Source organism: Symsagittifera roscoffensis, chromosome 9 (assembly GCF_963678635.1).
Source record: "Symsagittifera roscoffensis chromosome 9, txSymRosc1.1, whole genome shotgun sequence".
In the NCBI taxonomy this organism is placed as follows: Eukaryota; Metazoa; Xenacoelomorpha; order Acoela; family Convolutidae; genus Symsagittifera; species Symsagittifera roscoffensis.
The window spans coordinates 17970003-17987714 of NC_087070.1; the positions used below are offsets into that span (position 1 = coordinate 17970003).

The following is a 17712-nucleotide window of genomic DNA, read 5'->3' on the forward strand; positions in this document are numbered from 1 at the left end:
TTCGGTTGGGCTTCAATTATTGCACCTTCAATTCAGTTTCCTAATAATAGGTAGATTATACAGATGGCGTGAAAAATTGTTAATGACTTTTAGTTCCAAAAATTGGTGTTAGTTATTGGAATTCTCTGTGGGATAAAAATTACCGGGTGATCCAGTTATCTTAAACTGTGTTTGGCTTCATCGATCAAAGAGTATCAAATATTAAATCTTCTTGAAATCTTAGTAAGTTTGTTTTACTTTTTTTAGTTAAAAATTTTTACGAAGTATCTGTCATTTCGAATTTTTGTGTTCATCAATGATTTTCATAGTTTCTTGGCTATGTTCTAAATGTTTTTTATTGCAGCTCAAATTCTGACTGAAAATGCTTCAGTATGATATTTATAAAAACCGCACTCAAGATTTAATGAGCACTGGTGCTTGTCGATGAGGTATTTTCAGCGAGTCTTTACCTTAACATTTCTCTGCTCAGTTCCTTTACCCCTTTTTCTGAAGACTTCGAACCTTCAGTATGTCATCACGCATTACCGGATGCCTTTTTGTACTCATTAAATACTAAGTGCTACTTATTAGCTGATAGCAGTTTCATAGTATCAAACTAAACGTGAACAAAACTATACAGCTCTTCATAGACTATTTGGACGTTTAATTTAACAAACTGCGGTCGGTATAACTACTTCTGTAGATTAAAATTGCTCTTATTTCATTTCAGTTGGTCATTGTTGAGACCGCGAACTAATCAATAAGAAGTGACAAAATTCCCTATCTTGTGGATAAAATCGATTCTCTTCATTGAGAATTATGCTGACTATCTGAATTGTTATTTTCTTTATTCTGAACGAGGAAGACCGTTTTTTTTTTACCACAAATGGCCGATTACGTGCAAGTAGAAAACGGCGAAGAGCCGAATGCAGTAACGTGTGAACAAAACGGCGAGGGGATGAGTTTGAATGATCAAAATGTCAAAGAGGGAGGCAATCAGCCGAAAGTTCTTCTGGAACTCGTTGAGCCGACAACTGAAGAAACGCTTCCGGCTGCAACGACCGGCCAAGAGTCAGTTCTGACTGAGATTACTGGCCAACATATACAACAGGTTGCATCGAATGGCGATGACTCGAAAACGACTGAAGATGAGAACAGCTTTGGAAGTAATAATACAGTTGATTTGAGTCTGTGTTCAGCTAAACCAATGACGAACAGTAGTTCGATAGTTGGAGCGGGGTTGGCGCTTGATGAGAAAGATATTCCAAGAACGGATACTTTGGAATCGCATGCTGAAAACAGGTATCATTTGCTCACAGTATTATCAGTTTTAAACTAAATGAGTACAGAAACAAATTCTAGTGATTGTCGTCAAAAATTTTGTAAGTAACCAATTAGTAAACTCTACAAAATTCATTTGGATAAATTTAGGCCTAAAATCAATCAGCAATTCCGGGCGATCTTAAGACATTTGACAATCTGAAGTTTATGGATTTTTTAAAGAAATACTATGGCGTTGGATTGGATTATTTTTCTCAAGGTTTTACCTGTTTGTTTTACTCAGCTGGATTCAGTTATTCATATAATTCAAATTTATTCTGTTCATGCCAATAGTAGCTGCAGCTCCTATTTGAACATCTCCGAGACAACCGACTCTCAATGCACTGGAGAATCATCTGAGAGCTACGGAGTCCTGACGAATGCGACCTCGAATACCTCCAATCCAGTTGTCCGCGACGATGACATTATTGACAAATCAAACGAGAGCACTAACTCATTCGTGGAAGGCGAAACAGAATCGACTACTTGCGAGTTAGGATCAACTACTAACGATGTAAGTCATGTTAAATCCGAAGTTACCTGTTTTTTAGAAGACAGCAGTAGCATTCCTAATAGTGAAGAAAGTTCAGGTGCTACTGAATCAAATGTACCTGAGGCGTCCAATGAAAACATTGGGGATACGATCTCGGAACCGAGTTCGATTTCATTTACCGAACAGACTCGTGAAATGGAAGTACGAAGTGCGTCTTCGGAAACCGAGACCTGCTCGTCATTTGCGCATGGAACCGAGGCCTCGACAGCTTTGGACAGTGAGGACACCTCGTTGGCGACCAGGAGTTTCGACGAAGACAGTTCAACAACTGCAGTGACATCTAAACAGTTAGTAAACTCAGAGGTAGAATCAAATACAGATCAGTCAAGTGAAAAGTTTCAAAGGGATCCCGAGAACATAAATACGGAAAATATCGGCGCAATGGGAGGAACTGAAGCTCTAGATGGCGCTGCTGGTGATTTGGAAGAAATGCCATACACGGAAGAAAATACGCGCAAAGTGAACGAGTTATATAAACGAATCACGTTGCAAAACGACAAGGACCCACGTAACGACGAAGCTACAAATTATGAAGACGAAAACAACCAAAATGGATTAAAGACCGGAGAGTGCGACGAGGTTTCGGATTCGTTGCTCCAACGCCACTTGTTGAAGAGAGTCGATTCATGCGTAACTGATGTGACGATTGGTAATTTATCGACTTGTGTGAATTGTTCGGCTTCTGATTTTGGAGATGGCGATTTGGAGGGAGTAGAATGGGCAGGCAATGATAGTGTGGAAGATATGGAGAATAGAGAACAGTGATGTTTTATTCATGCGTATTCATGTTGGTTGGCAGCGGTTTTTTAGTTGGAGAAGTTAAATAAGTCGAATGTAATTTTATTTTCTGAACTTCCCATTGAAATTTTGCGGCGTCAGCTCTCTCCGATCTTGCAATTACTTTTCTCAAAAAAGTAAAAGGTCTAAACAATAAGATGCCATAATTGATTTGTGTTCAGATTTTTGGAAATTAAGATTAAGAAGATGCAGAAACGCCCAAAAGTTCAACGCTATGCATTTCTTCAAAATAAATTGAAAAATGAAGGTAATTTTATAGAAACTATTTTTCCAGAAATGATAAAAATCATCAAAACTAAAAAAATTCTTGTGTAGTCAAAATATTTTTTATGGCAACTAAAACATTGAAAGCATCATGAATAAAACATCTCTGTGAAAACAGGGAAAGTGATAAAGGCCTCGTTGGGCAGTCAGAAGGCGACGTGAATTACCCCCACCCGAATACAGGAGAGGAGGCAGGGAACGACTTCGATGTGAGTGGGGGCAGCACGGTAGTTGAGGAGTGTCGCAATGAAGATGATGCCAGACATGAAGTCACGGGCGATGTCGATATAATTGCAAGGGACTGTGAAATTAAAGACAAATTTGAAGATAAAAATGAAAGTGAACCGAAAGATGAAGGTGAAAGGTCAGTCGAGGAAATTGAAGATGTGAAAGAGGTTGGGCTGGAAAAAGAAAGTCTATCAACAGGTAATTTGCTCAAGGTTTTCCAATCAATTTTTTAAACAGCAATTTGGATTATTAAATTTAGATACAATATCGAACTATAGCTAATGAAATTTCATGCATCGATGAATTGGCTTTTTGTTATGATTTTGCTTTTAACATCAAAATTTGCGCACTATAAGTACCGATGTTTTTTCATTTGTTTATCTTGGTTACCAGAAAAGTGTTTTGTAATATATGATTTTATTTTTCAAAAATGTGGTGTAATGTTCAATGTTCGTATGGCGTCTTTTCTGAAATCTTTTATGGAAGTAATTTGATCGGAAAGCGAATACTGGTTGATAGTGCTGATATTTAGAAGATTCCATGAACAATGATGCAGAAGAGGAAAGAACAGAAATGACTGATGGATGGGACGACATTCTGGGCACGGGTTGTTTGCGGAAAAAGGTGAAAACAACATGCTTGTTGTAATATATTTGTTTAATTCATCGAATAATTTCAAAGTAGCTTTCAGCACTTACCTTCAAAACTGCGCGGCAGCTAGCAAATACGTTCAGTTTACACTTCTAGAACTTTTAAATTAGCATTATCCATCTTTTAATTAGAATTCCCAATTTTCAGTCGTTGTTTAGGTGCTGAGAAAAGGATATGGCGAAGACACGAAGCCCAAAAAGGGAGAAATGGTTACTGTGAAGTACTCTCTTGAATCTAAAGAGGACAACTCAAGCCTGCTGTCTGAGACCATACTCGACTTCAAATTGGGAGATGGAGATGTCATCGACGGTAAGAGTCAGAATTTGTGGGAAGTTTTGACTTGAAGACTTCCGTGGTGCTAAAAAAATTTTTGGCGAAAATTTAATTTGAGCCGCATTAGGTTTCATGTCGTCTTGGGGTCAGCAGATAGATAAATTACTTGCTAAAACTAACACTAACAGGGAACAAGGGCAAAACGAAAAATTACATTTTTGGATCTGGATGTTTCTAATATCAGTGACAGTTGTAGAATTTGATTTTAATAATAATTTTGTTTCGATAACTGCAAATATATTTTTTGTATGTAAGTAGTGCATCAGTTTATGCCACGAAAAAGTTTGGTAGGACTACAATTGAATCCAAATGTGATCCTTTTTGGCATCTCTGAACGGAGTTAAACTGAGCCTATCTTGGTTGCAGCTGTGGATCTGTGTGTGCAGTTGATGCAGATGAATGAACTGTGTGTGGTGGAGAGTGCCTCCAGATTCGCTTTCGGATCAATCGGATAGTGAGTAGATTTAATTTATTTTGTTCTTGTACTATTTCCTGCACTATATTGGGATATTTTTAATTATTCCACACAAATTCATAAATTTTTAATTATGGAAACCAGAAATGAAAATAGTCGAGTATGATTGGTTGCAATTAAATTAGTTGTAAAACATAATTTGAAGGAACCTTTCGTTTTCCAGTTAATAAATGTTGCAATGCCAAAACATTTTGAATGGAATAAGTAAAAATACTTGGCAATGAAGTGTCAGAATATCAAATATTCAAAATTGTTTTCAGCAAATCATGATGCTAGCTGATTGAAGTTATAGATTTGGATCTACCTACAGGACCATCTCCTAGTTTTGTAATTGAGGTAGAAAAGTAGTTACCATGGGATAGATTGTCCAGTAGATTGTCCAATAAGTTCTATCCAATGGCCACTACTATAATGCCCCCAACTTCTATATTAGGTAGGCGGTGGATTTGGAAAAGTTTCATTGCCCATGTATTTCATAGGGAACGGCCGCCTATTAACATTGGCGGCGATTAGCATGCGGAATTTTTTGCACGTATAAAAATACTGACGTGCAATAAACCGCTGCAGCAAAAATCGATAAAGCAATAAAACTTTCATTTGTCCACCCGACCTGCAATGACTTGAACCGAACACTGACTGCCGCGTAGCAGTTGAAGTAACTTATATTACTAATTAAAGTTTCGGTTTCATGCTACATCGGTTTATTGCACTAGCACCGTTCCCTACTTGCCAATGCCGCTTTGAAATCAAATCAGAACCTAGATTTCTTTTTCATGCTAACAACTTGTCAAACAGACTTGTCCTGCAGTCATTTTGTCCACTGATTCCGTCAACAACAGACACATTTTGATCATTTTGGGATTTTAAAGACCTATCTATTCTTTGTTGGTTGTAATCTCCGTTTTTGTATAATAATAATAATAATAATAATAATGAATTCAGAGTAATAAAACTCTAGGGGTAATAACCCCAAGTACACATTTACAGAATGAGTGCTTGCACAGAAGAGCCATGCGCTGAGCAGTTTGTACAGTCGCAGTATAATTTCATTTCTCATTTTTTTTTAGTATTGGGCTTCGCTTCTTTACTCTAGCGATAAGCAAGGGTATTACAATCACGTGCTAGACTTTTTAGGTAAATAATTTTGTTTTACAGACTCACCTGGACGCCTGCTGGTACCTTGGTTCATTACACAAGCATGGCTTATGTTATAGTCTGAACTATCCTTTTTTTCCAACCTAAGTCGCAAATGTTGTGATGCAAAAATTGTTGCGGTAAAATGTGTTCATTTTGAAAGTGTTCATTTTGATCAATACCAGCTATTAAGTACATCCAATGCTAAGGATATCAACACCGACTAATATTGTTCCGACTTTCATAAAAAAAGTAACGGAATATTTGTGCTCGGTGTTTTTTTTTGATTTTTTTACTAGCTATTTTTGACGGAATCATTCAAAAGGTATTGTTCCTCTGAGCTTAAATTTGAATAGATATTTCATCTGTGATCATTTTTTGTAAAGTTATGGGGGTTTGAAAATGGTCGGTTTGGTCAATTTGAAAAATTAATACCCGATATTTTTCGCGCTATTAACGCGTAAGCGGAGATTTAATCCGTCTCGGAAATCGTTCCAAATTGGTTGAAGGAAGCTTATTTGCCATAATTGATTTGTTTCTAGGAGCGAAATTTATCACTCTGTAGTTTATATGGCGTAAGGGGGATGATTTTCACAAAAAAAAACTCAAATTAAAAAAAAATCTCATTTTAATTATCATGTAATTTTTTCATGTTATTACTGCTCCATAGATCTTAAAAGGCAGTCAGAACATTCAGGGATTTGCTCTGATACGAGCAGTTTCGTATTAAAAATATCACTTTAGCTTCAAGGTTTCGTGGATCTGTAGCCTAGAGGCAGGGAGGAGACCCGCAACAAAATAAGAGGGTTCGAACCTGGGCAAGGTTGGATGTTTTAATGAGCTTTTTCGTATACTAGTTAAAATGAGTCCGCTATGTAAATTGAGGCATGTTAGTTGGTAATTTTTTTTAAAGTTGACTGGTACTGCTAATGCGTCATGATTGGCTTGCGTCACTTTGCAATTATGTTGACTCATAATTGGCTTGCGTCACTTAAGAAATTTTGTAGGCTCAAAGTTTTACTCATTCAGTTTTTCCCAGTAGCGTTGTCGGTCATATTTTTGCTTGTGTATTCGAAGTGCAACTTCACGTCTGTGTTGAAAATTGTCTTATTCATTTGTAATTTTATCAACTCGGATTTTGGATATGCGTTTTCTCGGTTTTTGATTTTTTTCCGATAAACGGTTGTAGCTTCTGTTATTTGGTTTATTTCGATATTTTGTTAGTTATATAGTTAGTGAGTTAGTTATTTAGTTAGTTAGTTAGTTAGCTTGTTAGTTAGTTAGTTAGTTTGTTAGTTTGTTAGTTAGTTAGTTAGTTAGTTAGTTGGTTAGGTTGTTTGTTTGTTTGTTTGTTTGTTTGTTTGTTTGTTTGTTTGTTTGTTTGTTTGTTAGTTAGTTAGTTAGTTAGTTAGTTAGTTAGTTAAGTAGTTAGTTAGCTAGCTAGTTAATTAGTTAAATAGTTCGTTCGTTCGTTAATTTTTTAGTTAGTTAGTTATTAATATTGTTGCTTTTAGAATTTTGGCCTTTTAAAAATCCAGTCGAATCGATATTTGATTTCCGCTAGGTTGTATTTTTCCACTCGATTTCCTAAATTTTACACCCGATTTCTTTAATAGTTTTTTTTATTTAATTTTTTTTGGCTTAATTGGTTTCGATTTTTTTAAAAATCGACTAAGTGGTCTCTTTTTTAAATCGACAGTTTTTTTGTGTATTCTGAGGGGGAAGGGGACTTGAAGGTTTGAATTTAGTGTGAATTTTGTTCATCTTGAAGGGTTTCTGTTCGGATATTTTCGGCTTTGTTACCTCTTGGTAATTATAAATTCAAAATCAATCAACCATCCGGTGCCTCCGGTGGAAAAGTAACACAACTGCTTGAGACTGCAAAGGTTTGTGGTTCGAATCCGGCCGGGATTTCTTTTTTTTTGTTAACTAGAGTTTTTGTGCTTTTTCTGACTATCGTCCGTCTCTTTCTTTTGTCGGCTTGGTTTCCATAGTATGACTTTTTTGAAGTTTCCGCTTTCTTCCAAGTTGCTCTAAACCCCATGCTTGAGACGTCAAAGCCCGGGAGTTCGAATCCATCCGAGACCGGTTTTTTTTGCAAACTGAAATTTTTCGGCTAATTAAGAGTATTGCCTGTCCGCCTTTTTTGTTGGCTTAATTCCGCTAAAAGGTCTGTTTCGAATATTCGTTTTTTTCTATCATTGCGAAAGCTCCTTGTATAGTTTTTAATGTTGCAGATAATTTTTTTTCAGATATCTTTGGCTTTTGTTGAAATTTTTTTTGATTTAGTAATTCGTTTGATTTTAATGATAATAATTCATTTTTGAATCACAAGTGGTGCGAAGCTCAGCTTCGCCTCTGTGTATATTTTTATATCGGCTTAATCACCTCATATTGCATCGTTTGATGAGCGAAATTTTTTAAATTTGTGTTTTGGGGGGTATAAAATTTTTTGAGACAATGAAGTTTTTATCAAGACAATTTTTTCGGCTCAGCGAGTGGCTGCTCAAGTGATACCGACTTTTTTTAACCACTTCGTTTATTTTGTTTTGATTCTAAAAGTGTCAATAGTATTACTAGGCTCTGGCTATTGTCTTACTTGGCATCAAAAAAAATATCTCATTTTGATCTATCCCTTATGATCATTGATTGGGGACCGCATTGCAGTATCTATGTTAATTGCTTGGCAAGTTGCACTTCTAAGCTAAACATCTGAACATTAGCCCTGTTTTAGCAAACCTGCGGAAATGAAGTCTGAATTTGCACACGATGCTCGTGGATGGTAAGAAAGTTTTCATTCGCTGTATTTTCGTAAAAGCAGCTTATTCTTTTTTGGAAACCCTCGGTACCGCTTAAAATTAACCCCTCTATGAACTATTCGAGCACTCGAACGCATAGGAATGATCTAGAATTACAACGTTTTTTCTGTATAAATTGAATGCTGTAGCCACTGCTATCAAAGCAATTTCTGGCGAAGTAGAAATTCAATGGCGTCAAGCGTGTCGTGTCGTGAAAAATTTTTTAATGGTTTTTGTTCATTACACTAGGCCCGATGTGGAGATAGCTGCCGATACGGATGTGCGGCTGACTCTGGAACTTCTGAATGCTAAAGACCTCCCATCTGACTTTGCTCTCTACACTGGCGAACAACTCACATATGCGCTGTAGGTATAATGAGGAAAATGCCGATTTTTTGCGTAGTTTTTGTTGGAAACTTCCAGATCGGATTGTGCACTGTCATGACTTGTTTGGTGCGTGTTTTGCTGATTTTTCGATGGTTTTTGGTGGTTTTGTAATTTGTATGTAAATTCAGCATTTTCAGTGAAAATAGAGTTTGCAGGTTTTAATTTTGTTCATCTTCTCGTTTATTTTTTAAAATTATTTGTCTTCTTTATTTCAGGCGAGTGAAAAAAGAGAAGGGAAATTTCTACACCAGGAGAAAAGAGTGGGAGAAGGCCATGAATGGATACAATCAGGCACTCAAGCTCATACAAGCAGAAGAGGCAAGTGAACAAAAACCAAGAGTTTTGAGTCTCAGAATATGTATCATGAAAGCTCACTTAGTTAAGTCGAAAAACGATTAAAAGAATTGTTTTCTTTACAAAACTCAAAATTATAAAAGCGCAAAAGGTTATCCCTAAAACAATTTTTTTTTAAAATTGATATGTAAAGTCTCATTCATTAGCATGCTATTAAAAAACGAAACATGTAAAATTCTTCGAGTACAATTTTTCGTGTAACATAATGTAGCTACGAGATGTGTGAGGTATATGCCGCACAGTTGCTTGTTGTTCCAACCATTGAATTTGGGGTGGAAGCTTTGTATTTTGGTGTATTTGAATTTTTTCTTTTTTTTCCACGCAAAATTAGGTACCATAAATAATCATCGGAATGAAATGGGGAGTTGAGTGAGATATCATATTAAAGCTCTTTCAGTCGTGATTTGAGCAGCATTAAAACTTTCCAAAAAGTTTCCCAGTGTCGAGAAACATCGGTTTGAAGTTTTTTAGTTTTAGTCTAATTTCGAGCGAATAAATGAGCTTGCGTTAGCTTATTTTAAAGGCTGAAAAGCTTACAGTAGCTTAATTTAGGCCGTAAAAATTTAGTTCTACGGGAGAAAAAGTAGTTGTTTTTAGCATTTTAGTGCATTTTTGGAATCAAAAATTAGAAAAATGAATAGAAAAAAAAACAAAATCAAAAAAATTTTAACAAAAATTGTTTTCTATCTTGCATATTTTACTATGATTGTCGAATATGCCTAAGCTCTAGTTTTTTGTTCAGATCCTTTAAACGCACTACGCCGAAAAAGGAAAATTTGAAAAAAAAACTGTAAGAAGTTCTAATAACACTCGAAGTTAAGCTAAAAAGTTTATTTAATTAAAGAATATGAACACCTATTTTTACCTTTTACTCAGGAAAAATTAGTTTTGGAAGCTTCATTTAGCACTTCCTTGGCAATAAAAAGTTTTGAGAAAAGTTTTTAATTTTTAAAAATTGATTAAGAGTAATGAACATAGTGAAGACTCTTATATAGGTCTTACTAACTTTTTTTTCTAATTTTTTTTTCAGGAAAAAGTGTTAAAATATTGATGCACTTAGGTATAATGCACTTTTTGAGTTCAATTGAAAACAATTTGCTGAAAGTGAGGTAAAAAGCTCTCTCCAAATACGAACATGGAAATGGGGCGAAAAACGTGAACGATTGCTAGTTTCGTAAGTTGAATTTAACTTTTCCAGCTGAGTAAAAACTTAACCTGTTGATCCAGTTTTCTTTAGTTGGGTTCATGTTATCAAAAAAGCGCCAATCTTAAAAGAGCTTAAAGTGTATCAATTTTTTTCTTTGAAATTGGAAAGAGATTTTTTCAAGGAAGTCAGTGTCTTTTTTTATGTTTACTTGCGTTCATTACTCTTTTCCAATCTTCGATTGGCTATGTTTTTTTTGAATACAATTGTTGTCAGTTATGTGTAGTTTTTTCGTTGTCTGTTCTCTTCTTATTAATTGAGTTAGTATGTTATTCAAATTAAATTGTTTCTATTGAAAACACGGACAAAGAAATAAATTCTTTATTTTTCTTAAGTAAGGCTTGTTTTTTTTTGTTTTGAAAAAAGTGGCCAGAGAGAACCTATTTTTGGCTCTGATTAAGAATTGAATGCTTTTTGTTAAATGTTAAAAGTCATGAATCAAGTGGAGAAACATTATTTAAATCGTTCGGTATTTTAAATATAAAGCTTCAAATTTGATCATATTTTAATTATTATTTTTGGTGGTTGACTTTTTCTAGTTCTTTTCGTTTTTTTTATGCTAAAATGAAGGCAAATCACGCTCTTTAAATAAAACCGTACAAATGGCTCAAAACAACAAAAATGACTGTCAGTATTAAAAGTTAATTTAATTTTTTAGATCGCACAGTGGGATAGAAAAATTACCAACTCATCCAGTTTTCTTTAATTGGGCTAGTTTTATATAAAAAAGTGTCGATCATAAAATATTCTTTAAATTCAAACAGCTCTGAAATGTTATATTTGTGTATTTGAAATTGAAAAATTATTTTCCATCTTGTAGTTTAATGTAGCTTTCCAAATGACTGTTGGCTATCTTAGGGGGCCGGGTAATGTTGCCTTCCGCTCACGCAGCGAGCCCGCATCATGGTAGCAGGTCTCTTATTTAGTTTGTCTAATCTGAATTTCAATTTAGAATGAGACCAAATTGGGGGTTGATGAGATGCAACAGTGGACAGTTGCTATACACAATAACCTCGCGCATTCTCAGCTCCACTGTGAATTATACAGACAGGCCATAGTATCATGTGACTTCGTGCTAGAAATACAGCCCAATAATGCCAAGGCGCTATTCAGAAAGGCTACGGTAAGTTTAAAAAAGTCGAATTGAATCTATCTTCCCTATATCTTCCCTATCTTTATTTTCTATATCAATACAAAAATATAAACTCTTCAACGTTTCATGGTTTAATTTTGAGGAGCCTTTTCACCGCTGCAACAATGAAGTGGAATTTGGCATTTTGATCAATCCAAATGGCGAATGCATTTGTTTCTCATAACTTCGTATTATAAACGCAATTCGGTATATTAGCAAGAAAGCTGTTATGAACAATTCAAGGAAAAGTTTTTCCTGTCAATTCGGAGAGTATTTACAGAAAGTGGACTTACCGTTTATCAGAAGACAAATAGATCGCTGAAATTTTGTATAAGCTGCGTTGTATCTCGGATCAGTAAATTATTTTTTTATATCTGTCCTTATTTTCTTTGATGTTCTGTATTTTCCGTCTAATGTATTTTCTTCTTATTTTTATTTTCAAAAAAAGTTTGTTTCTGAAAAACTCCGATTGATTAATGATTTCCTTTTAGGCTTTCTACCGTCTGGGAGAAATAGTTGAAGCAATCGAAGTGCTGAAAGTGGCAAGAGAAATGCACCCGAAAGACAAGGTAATAGCTTCTTCCGATATCCATTAGTTTATCCCAAATCGACATTTCCTTCGAGCTAATTTGAAGGCATTGCTTTTTCGGAATCAGTTGTTTTGTTGGGTTAAACGGAATTTGATATTCAAAGTAAGTTTTCACTTATTTAGTTCGTGCAGTTTTTTCAGGATAAAACTAAAATTGACTTACATTCAAATTCATGTTTTGGTGTTAAGAGTCGATGAAATAGCTCAGACTCTTAAATAGGTCGTGATGATTTTTTTAGGAAAAGCCTAGAACTTCTTCAGGCTCAAATTTATTTTTTCGAGGTTTGAATTTTGATTTATTTTAAGTTCATTTCATTTCCTTTGTTTACACTTGCGAACTTTAGTGAGGTAGTGTTATAGGTAGTTTCTAACCTTAGTCGCAAATATTGGTGCTCTTTTTGGGGCACCTTTACAGCTTTTTGATAGCGTGTGCTTCGACATTCGCTTTGTTATAAGTTAACACAGTTGATGCAGTTCTGTTCGTTCAAATGAACCGAAAAAAGCTATTTGCTTCAAATATCAGTACAATAATAAAAACTCGATTTGAGAAATTTTCCAACTCTTTATATATCTCGCAACGTCTTTGAAATGCTTAATTACACTTGCGAACCTTATTTTTTTATTAGAAGCGAGTGTATTAGTTCGAGCCGAAAAAAGGTAATTGTTTCAAACAGCACTACAATGATAAAAATCTCGATTTCAGAAGTTTTCCAACTCAATTTATCTCGCAATTTTTTTTTTGAAATGCTTAATTTATACTTAATTTGGCCTTATGCTTTCCAATTTATCGCATGCAAAATTGAGTCTTTTTGTATTTGGTGCCCCTTTTGCGATATAGACTTGGCATTTTACTAGCGAATGTCAGCATCCATGGCTGAGTGGTTATGCGTGAGACTCAATGTTGCGAGGTCGCTGATTGGAATCCTACACGTAGCCGAGTTTTTACTATTTCGAGGCTTATTTCTACTTTTTCTTATTTCACTTGATAGAGCTGCTTTTTGGTCGTGTTCTCGCAAGTGTTAGCGAAGCGCAGTTTCGATTCTGTGTTTATTGATATATTAGCTTCTTGCATTTGATTTTATTACATGCAAAGCTAGCATGGATGCTAGCGTATTTTAAATTAGTACATGCCAAATTGTGTCTATTTGTATTTGGTGCAACTTTTGCTGCATTGCATTGGCAATTTATTAGCATGTATAGCTGTTTTATTCGTGACTATTGTTTGTGGGTTGTAAAGAGTTTGTGGCCAAGCGGGCAGGGTTTCGAGGTCGCAGGTTCGAGTCCAATACCTAGCAAAGCTTTCTTATTTCGAGGTTTATTTCTATTTTTTCTTTTTTCTATTTATAAAGCAGCTTTTTTTGTCGTGTTCTTGCTAGTGTTTCGGAAGCGCAGCCTTGGCTCTGTATGAAAGGAAAGCAAACTCCGCTATCGAACAACCAAAGTGTGAAGGTCACGAAAAAGGTGATCGATTTCTAGTTTCGAAAGTGGATTTTCGTTTCTAACTATTTTAGCTAGTTTTACCTATTGATCCAGTTTTCTCAAATTTGGTTTATTTTATCAAAAACGTGTCAATCCTAAAATGTTTTAGAAATTCAAAGAGTTTTAATGACATCTGTTCTTCCAGTTTGTTTCCTCGTGTTCACTGACTCCTTTCCAACTGTCAAATCGCTATGTTTGCGATTATTTAAATAATTCATTAAAGGTATTTAAGTCTCGAGAACAAATCGGTTTTTAGTCTAAATTAGACATATCGATTAGAGGTTCACCCCCAGAGTTTCTACTCTAAATACGTCATTAGCTATTATTGCTACTCGGTTTTTAATTGTTCACCTTATTTTTGGAAAAAATATCAGATCGTTAGACAGAAATTTTTTATTCGATTTTAGAAGTTTTTTACTTTGGTTTTTCTTAAATCATTGTCCTCGGAACATTCTGTGTTAATGGTACAACACCCCGCTATCCTTCAGCTACTTCAAAAAATCCGCTTTTTGGTTGAGCCATTAATCAGAAGGGCAACAAACGATTATGGCAGAAGTTTGTAATATTTGGGTTTATTTTTAGATAGTTTTGCGTATAACGCTGGCAAACATTAATCAGGAAAACTCTCTAATGCACTGACCTTGTATATGTTTTGGGGTTTAAATCAAGCCAAGGCCTAATTTATGCCCGATCATGTTTGGTTGACTAGGAGATCAGCAATCTGATGAGTGAAGTGCAAGAGAGAAGAAGAATTGACTTGGCTAGAGAGAAGGAAGTCTACTTGCGCATGATGCAACCAACGAATAAAGTGGAACCAAGCAACAATAATATGTATATCAAAGAATCAGATGATAATTCAGACGAAACTCAGAAGACAGTCATAAAGCAGAAAGAAGCAGGAAACTCAAAGGTGAGATAGGAATGAGGTGTTTCATAATTTTTCAGCTAAAATGTCATGTACATTTTGAAGGTAAGAGCTATCATTCTCTCCTGTCAAAACTAATTTGCAGTCATATTCCACTGGTTTTCATAATTTATAGTAGATGCGTAGAAGTTTTTCCCATTATTTCTGTTTAGAACCTAAAATAGCGCAAAAACAAAAAAACATTCTTTACAAATGTTGATTTGCATCCATTCATATCGTTTTGTCTTACTGTTTGATATGCAAATCGCAAAATTGAGCATGATTTCAATTAAGTATGGGAATTTTGAATTGTTATTGAAAAGTAGCTTGATTTTTTTGTGTTGTTGTTTTAGACCCTGACCCCCTGGAATCTGACTGCCTCTGAACTATCTCTGGCTCTCTTCTTTCTAATCTCCGCAATCATTCTCGTCCTATTCCTATCTTCCGCCCAAAATAACCCAAACTCCATTCCATCCAGTAGCCAAGATTCCAGTTGAGAATATAAACAAGGCCGTTAAATATGAAAAACAACTGAAAATGATTCGATGATTTGAGGAGCCCATCAATTTAGGAAACTTACCTCAATTATATAGAAGCTACTTCGTTATTAGAATTAAACTAAAATTTTGTGCTAATATGTAAAATAGGATGTAGTGTAGAAAGTCGGTTATTTAATATTTTGTGTATCGAAAGTTGGTTTTTGTTCAAGTTGATGTCTTCTGTTTGCAAACCAAAAATGTTCCATAGAATTGAAATTGATATCCATGTGAATCAAATTTTAATCATGTACCAGGTAAACCGATAGCTTCTCTCAATTTCGTTTGTTGCTCGTCTGTAGCATGATTTGGTTTGTTTTTTTTTTGCGCAAATTTTGGTACTACCAATAAGAGCAGATGGGGTCGAGTGATTTTATAGTATACCACTTTCAATCGTGATTCAAGTTGCGGTTAACAGTTCTCGAGTGTAACAGCTCATATTTCTTCGTTTCAGATCATTTAGAGCCAATTGTCTTTTTTGCGTATTTTTTTTCAAGACAAGAAGAGTATTCAGTATTTTTCAATAGAGTTCATACTCAGACGTTTGGTTTGCCTTTGAAGCTTGCTTTCGAAATCATTTTGTTCATTTACGTTCACAAACAGAATATTCAATGTTCTTTTTTCTAATTTAAAGCAAAAAAAATATAAATTTTAATCAAAATTACTCTGAACAGGTCGATTGCATTTAAAAACTGGAATTTTAATAGTCCGTTTTAAGACAATTTAGTTTGCTTCTGAAATCTCGAAAATGGCAATTTTTTTTTCTTCAAAAATCATTAAGTGTCTATCAACTTATTGAAGGCATTTATATGTATATATAGAGGTTGTTTAAATTCGATTGCTAAAATAATATCGAATAACGATTAAGCAAAAGGCTCGAAAAAACGTAAATTTGTTCTAGTTGCAAAAATACATTTGAGTTTTCAGAATTCCAGCCTAATAAAAAGTTAACCATTGGTCCAGTTTTTTTCTCAAATTGCATTTTTTTTTAAATTTTCAATTATTAATTTTTAACAAAAGTCAAATAACTTAAGATGATATAAATTTTTCTTAAAAATTAAAAATTCGAAAGCTTTTTAACAGACAATTCATTCATTGACACTTTTTTTGACTGTGTGTTACTATGTTTTTTGGTACAAAGTTCGTTAATAGTTCGAAGAGCTATGCTTTATTCCAAAACATGGATCGGAAAATAAAAATGCGAAAAAAAAGATTCCATGGTTTTGATTATAACAGGTTCAGTTTGTTTTTCCCAATTTTTTTTTTCAATGCATTTTGCTCATTTTCCAATTTTTGAACTTCAGGTGTTGAACTTCTTAAAAAGGTACAAGTTTTTTTCCGTTTGTTATTAAGTACGCCAAGTCACTGTGGTGGGGTATGTTCTTTTTTTCCGGTTGTATGTACCTAAAGAAAAGATTGTTGGGGTTAAGAGCAGTTTAACATAAAAAGTTCATTAATCGTGACTCTTTTTTTTTAGTCGTTTGTTTTTTTTTTGTTGATTGTAAACCAAATAGTTTTTCAGTTTTGTGTTTCAAAGCTTCCTATAGCTAGTTGGTTAAATATTTCATTTAAAATCTCAAAAATTTATATACGCTGTGCTGGTTGACCATTTGTGGAAGTTAATTATAGTCGCTTTTTGATTCGAAGAAAGAAAATTTTGGGGTATTTCATTTTGAAACCAGCATAGCGGTGTTTACTCTTTCGAGCTTGCGTTAGTGTAATAGAAGGACTTCTTTTTTTTTATCCAACCTAAGTCCCAAATATTGGTGCCACTTTTGGTTTACATTTACGGATTTTTGATAGTATCTGCTTAGGCATTTGAATGTAATAATTTAACACAATTGATGCATTTTATTTCATCAAATGAACCGAAAAAATCTATGAACCGAAAAAATCTAAGTCAATATGTTGCCATTTTTCGAAATGCATTTTTGATACATGCTGTGGCTATATGATATCAAATTGATTACATGCAAAGTTAGTGTGGATGTCTTCAGTTTGTTATATTCCAAATTATTATTTGCAAAATTGTGTCTTTTCGTATTTGGTTCCACTTTTGCTGAATGGCATTGGCAATTGATTAGCATATGAAGCTGCCTCATTCTTGACTAGTGTTTGTCGCTGGTTAAGCGTGCGTGGCTGAGTGGTTAGTGCGTGAGACTCATAATCTCATGATTGCAATAGGGCGCTGATCGAATCCTAGACGAATTTTTATACTACTTCGAGACTTATTTCTGTTTTTTTCTTACTTCACATTATAAAGCTGCTTTTTTGTCGTGTTTTTGCTAGTGTTTGCAAAGCGCAATTTCGCGATGATTTTTTGTTAAGCTTTTTTTTTCAGGAAAAGTCTTAAATTTGTTCAGGCTGAAAGATATATATTTTTTCGTGGTTCAACTTTTGATTTCTTCTCAAGCGTAGATCATTTCTTTTGTTAAAGGGAAGGCAAACTCCCTTATCTAACAGCGAAAATGTCAAGGTCACGAAAAACGTGACCGACTTCCGGTTTCGAAAGTTGAATTTTTTTATCGAATTTCGCAGCGCAATAAAAGTTGTACATATTGATCCAGTTTTCTCAATTTGTTTTTTTAATCAAA

The 17712-nt window shown here is 34.6% G+C and overlaps 2 protein-coding genes across 3 annotated transcripts in view; one reads left to right on the plus strand and one right to left on the minus strand.

Moving 5' to 3' along the window:
• LOC134853853 (2-oxoglutarate and iron-dependent oxygenase domain-containing protein 2-like) overlaps nucleotides 1–17712 on the minus strand; it is a 606153-nt gene that overhangs the window by 546958 nt on the left and 41483 nt on the right. The window lies entirely within an intron of this gene.
• On the plus strand, nucleotides 630–15358 carry LOC134854253 (dentin sialophosphoprotein-like). 2 transcript variants are annotated; one of them, XM_063870438.1, is made up of 13 exons: nucleotides 630–1281; nucleotides 1594–2613; nucleotides 3033–3340; nucleotides 3678–3766; nucleotides 3952–4102; nucleotides 4493–4580; nucleotides 8470–8517; nucleotides 8783–8899; nucleotides 9136–9238; nucleotides 11431–11601; nucleotides 12102–12179; nucleotides 14388–14588; nucleotides 14936–15358. In XM_063870438.1, exons 1-13 carry the CDS (start codon nucleotides 866–868, stop codon nucleotides 15077–15079), a joined length of 2934 nt encoding a protein of 977 aa, XP_063726508.1. In that variant the 5' UTR covers nucleotides 630–865; the 3' UTR covers nucleotides 15080–15358. The 2 variants fall into 2 exon arrangements, with proteins under 2 accessions (XP_063726508.1, XP_063726507.1); XM_063870437.1 differs by having other exon boundaries at nucleotides 631–1281; nucleotides 3675–3766.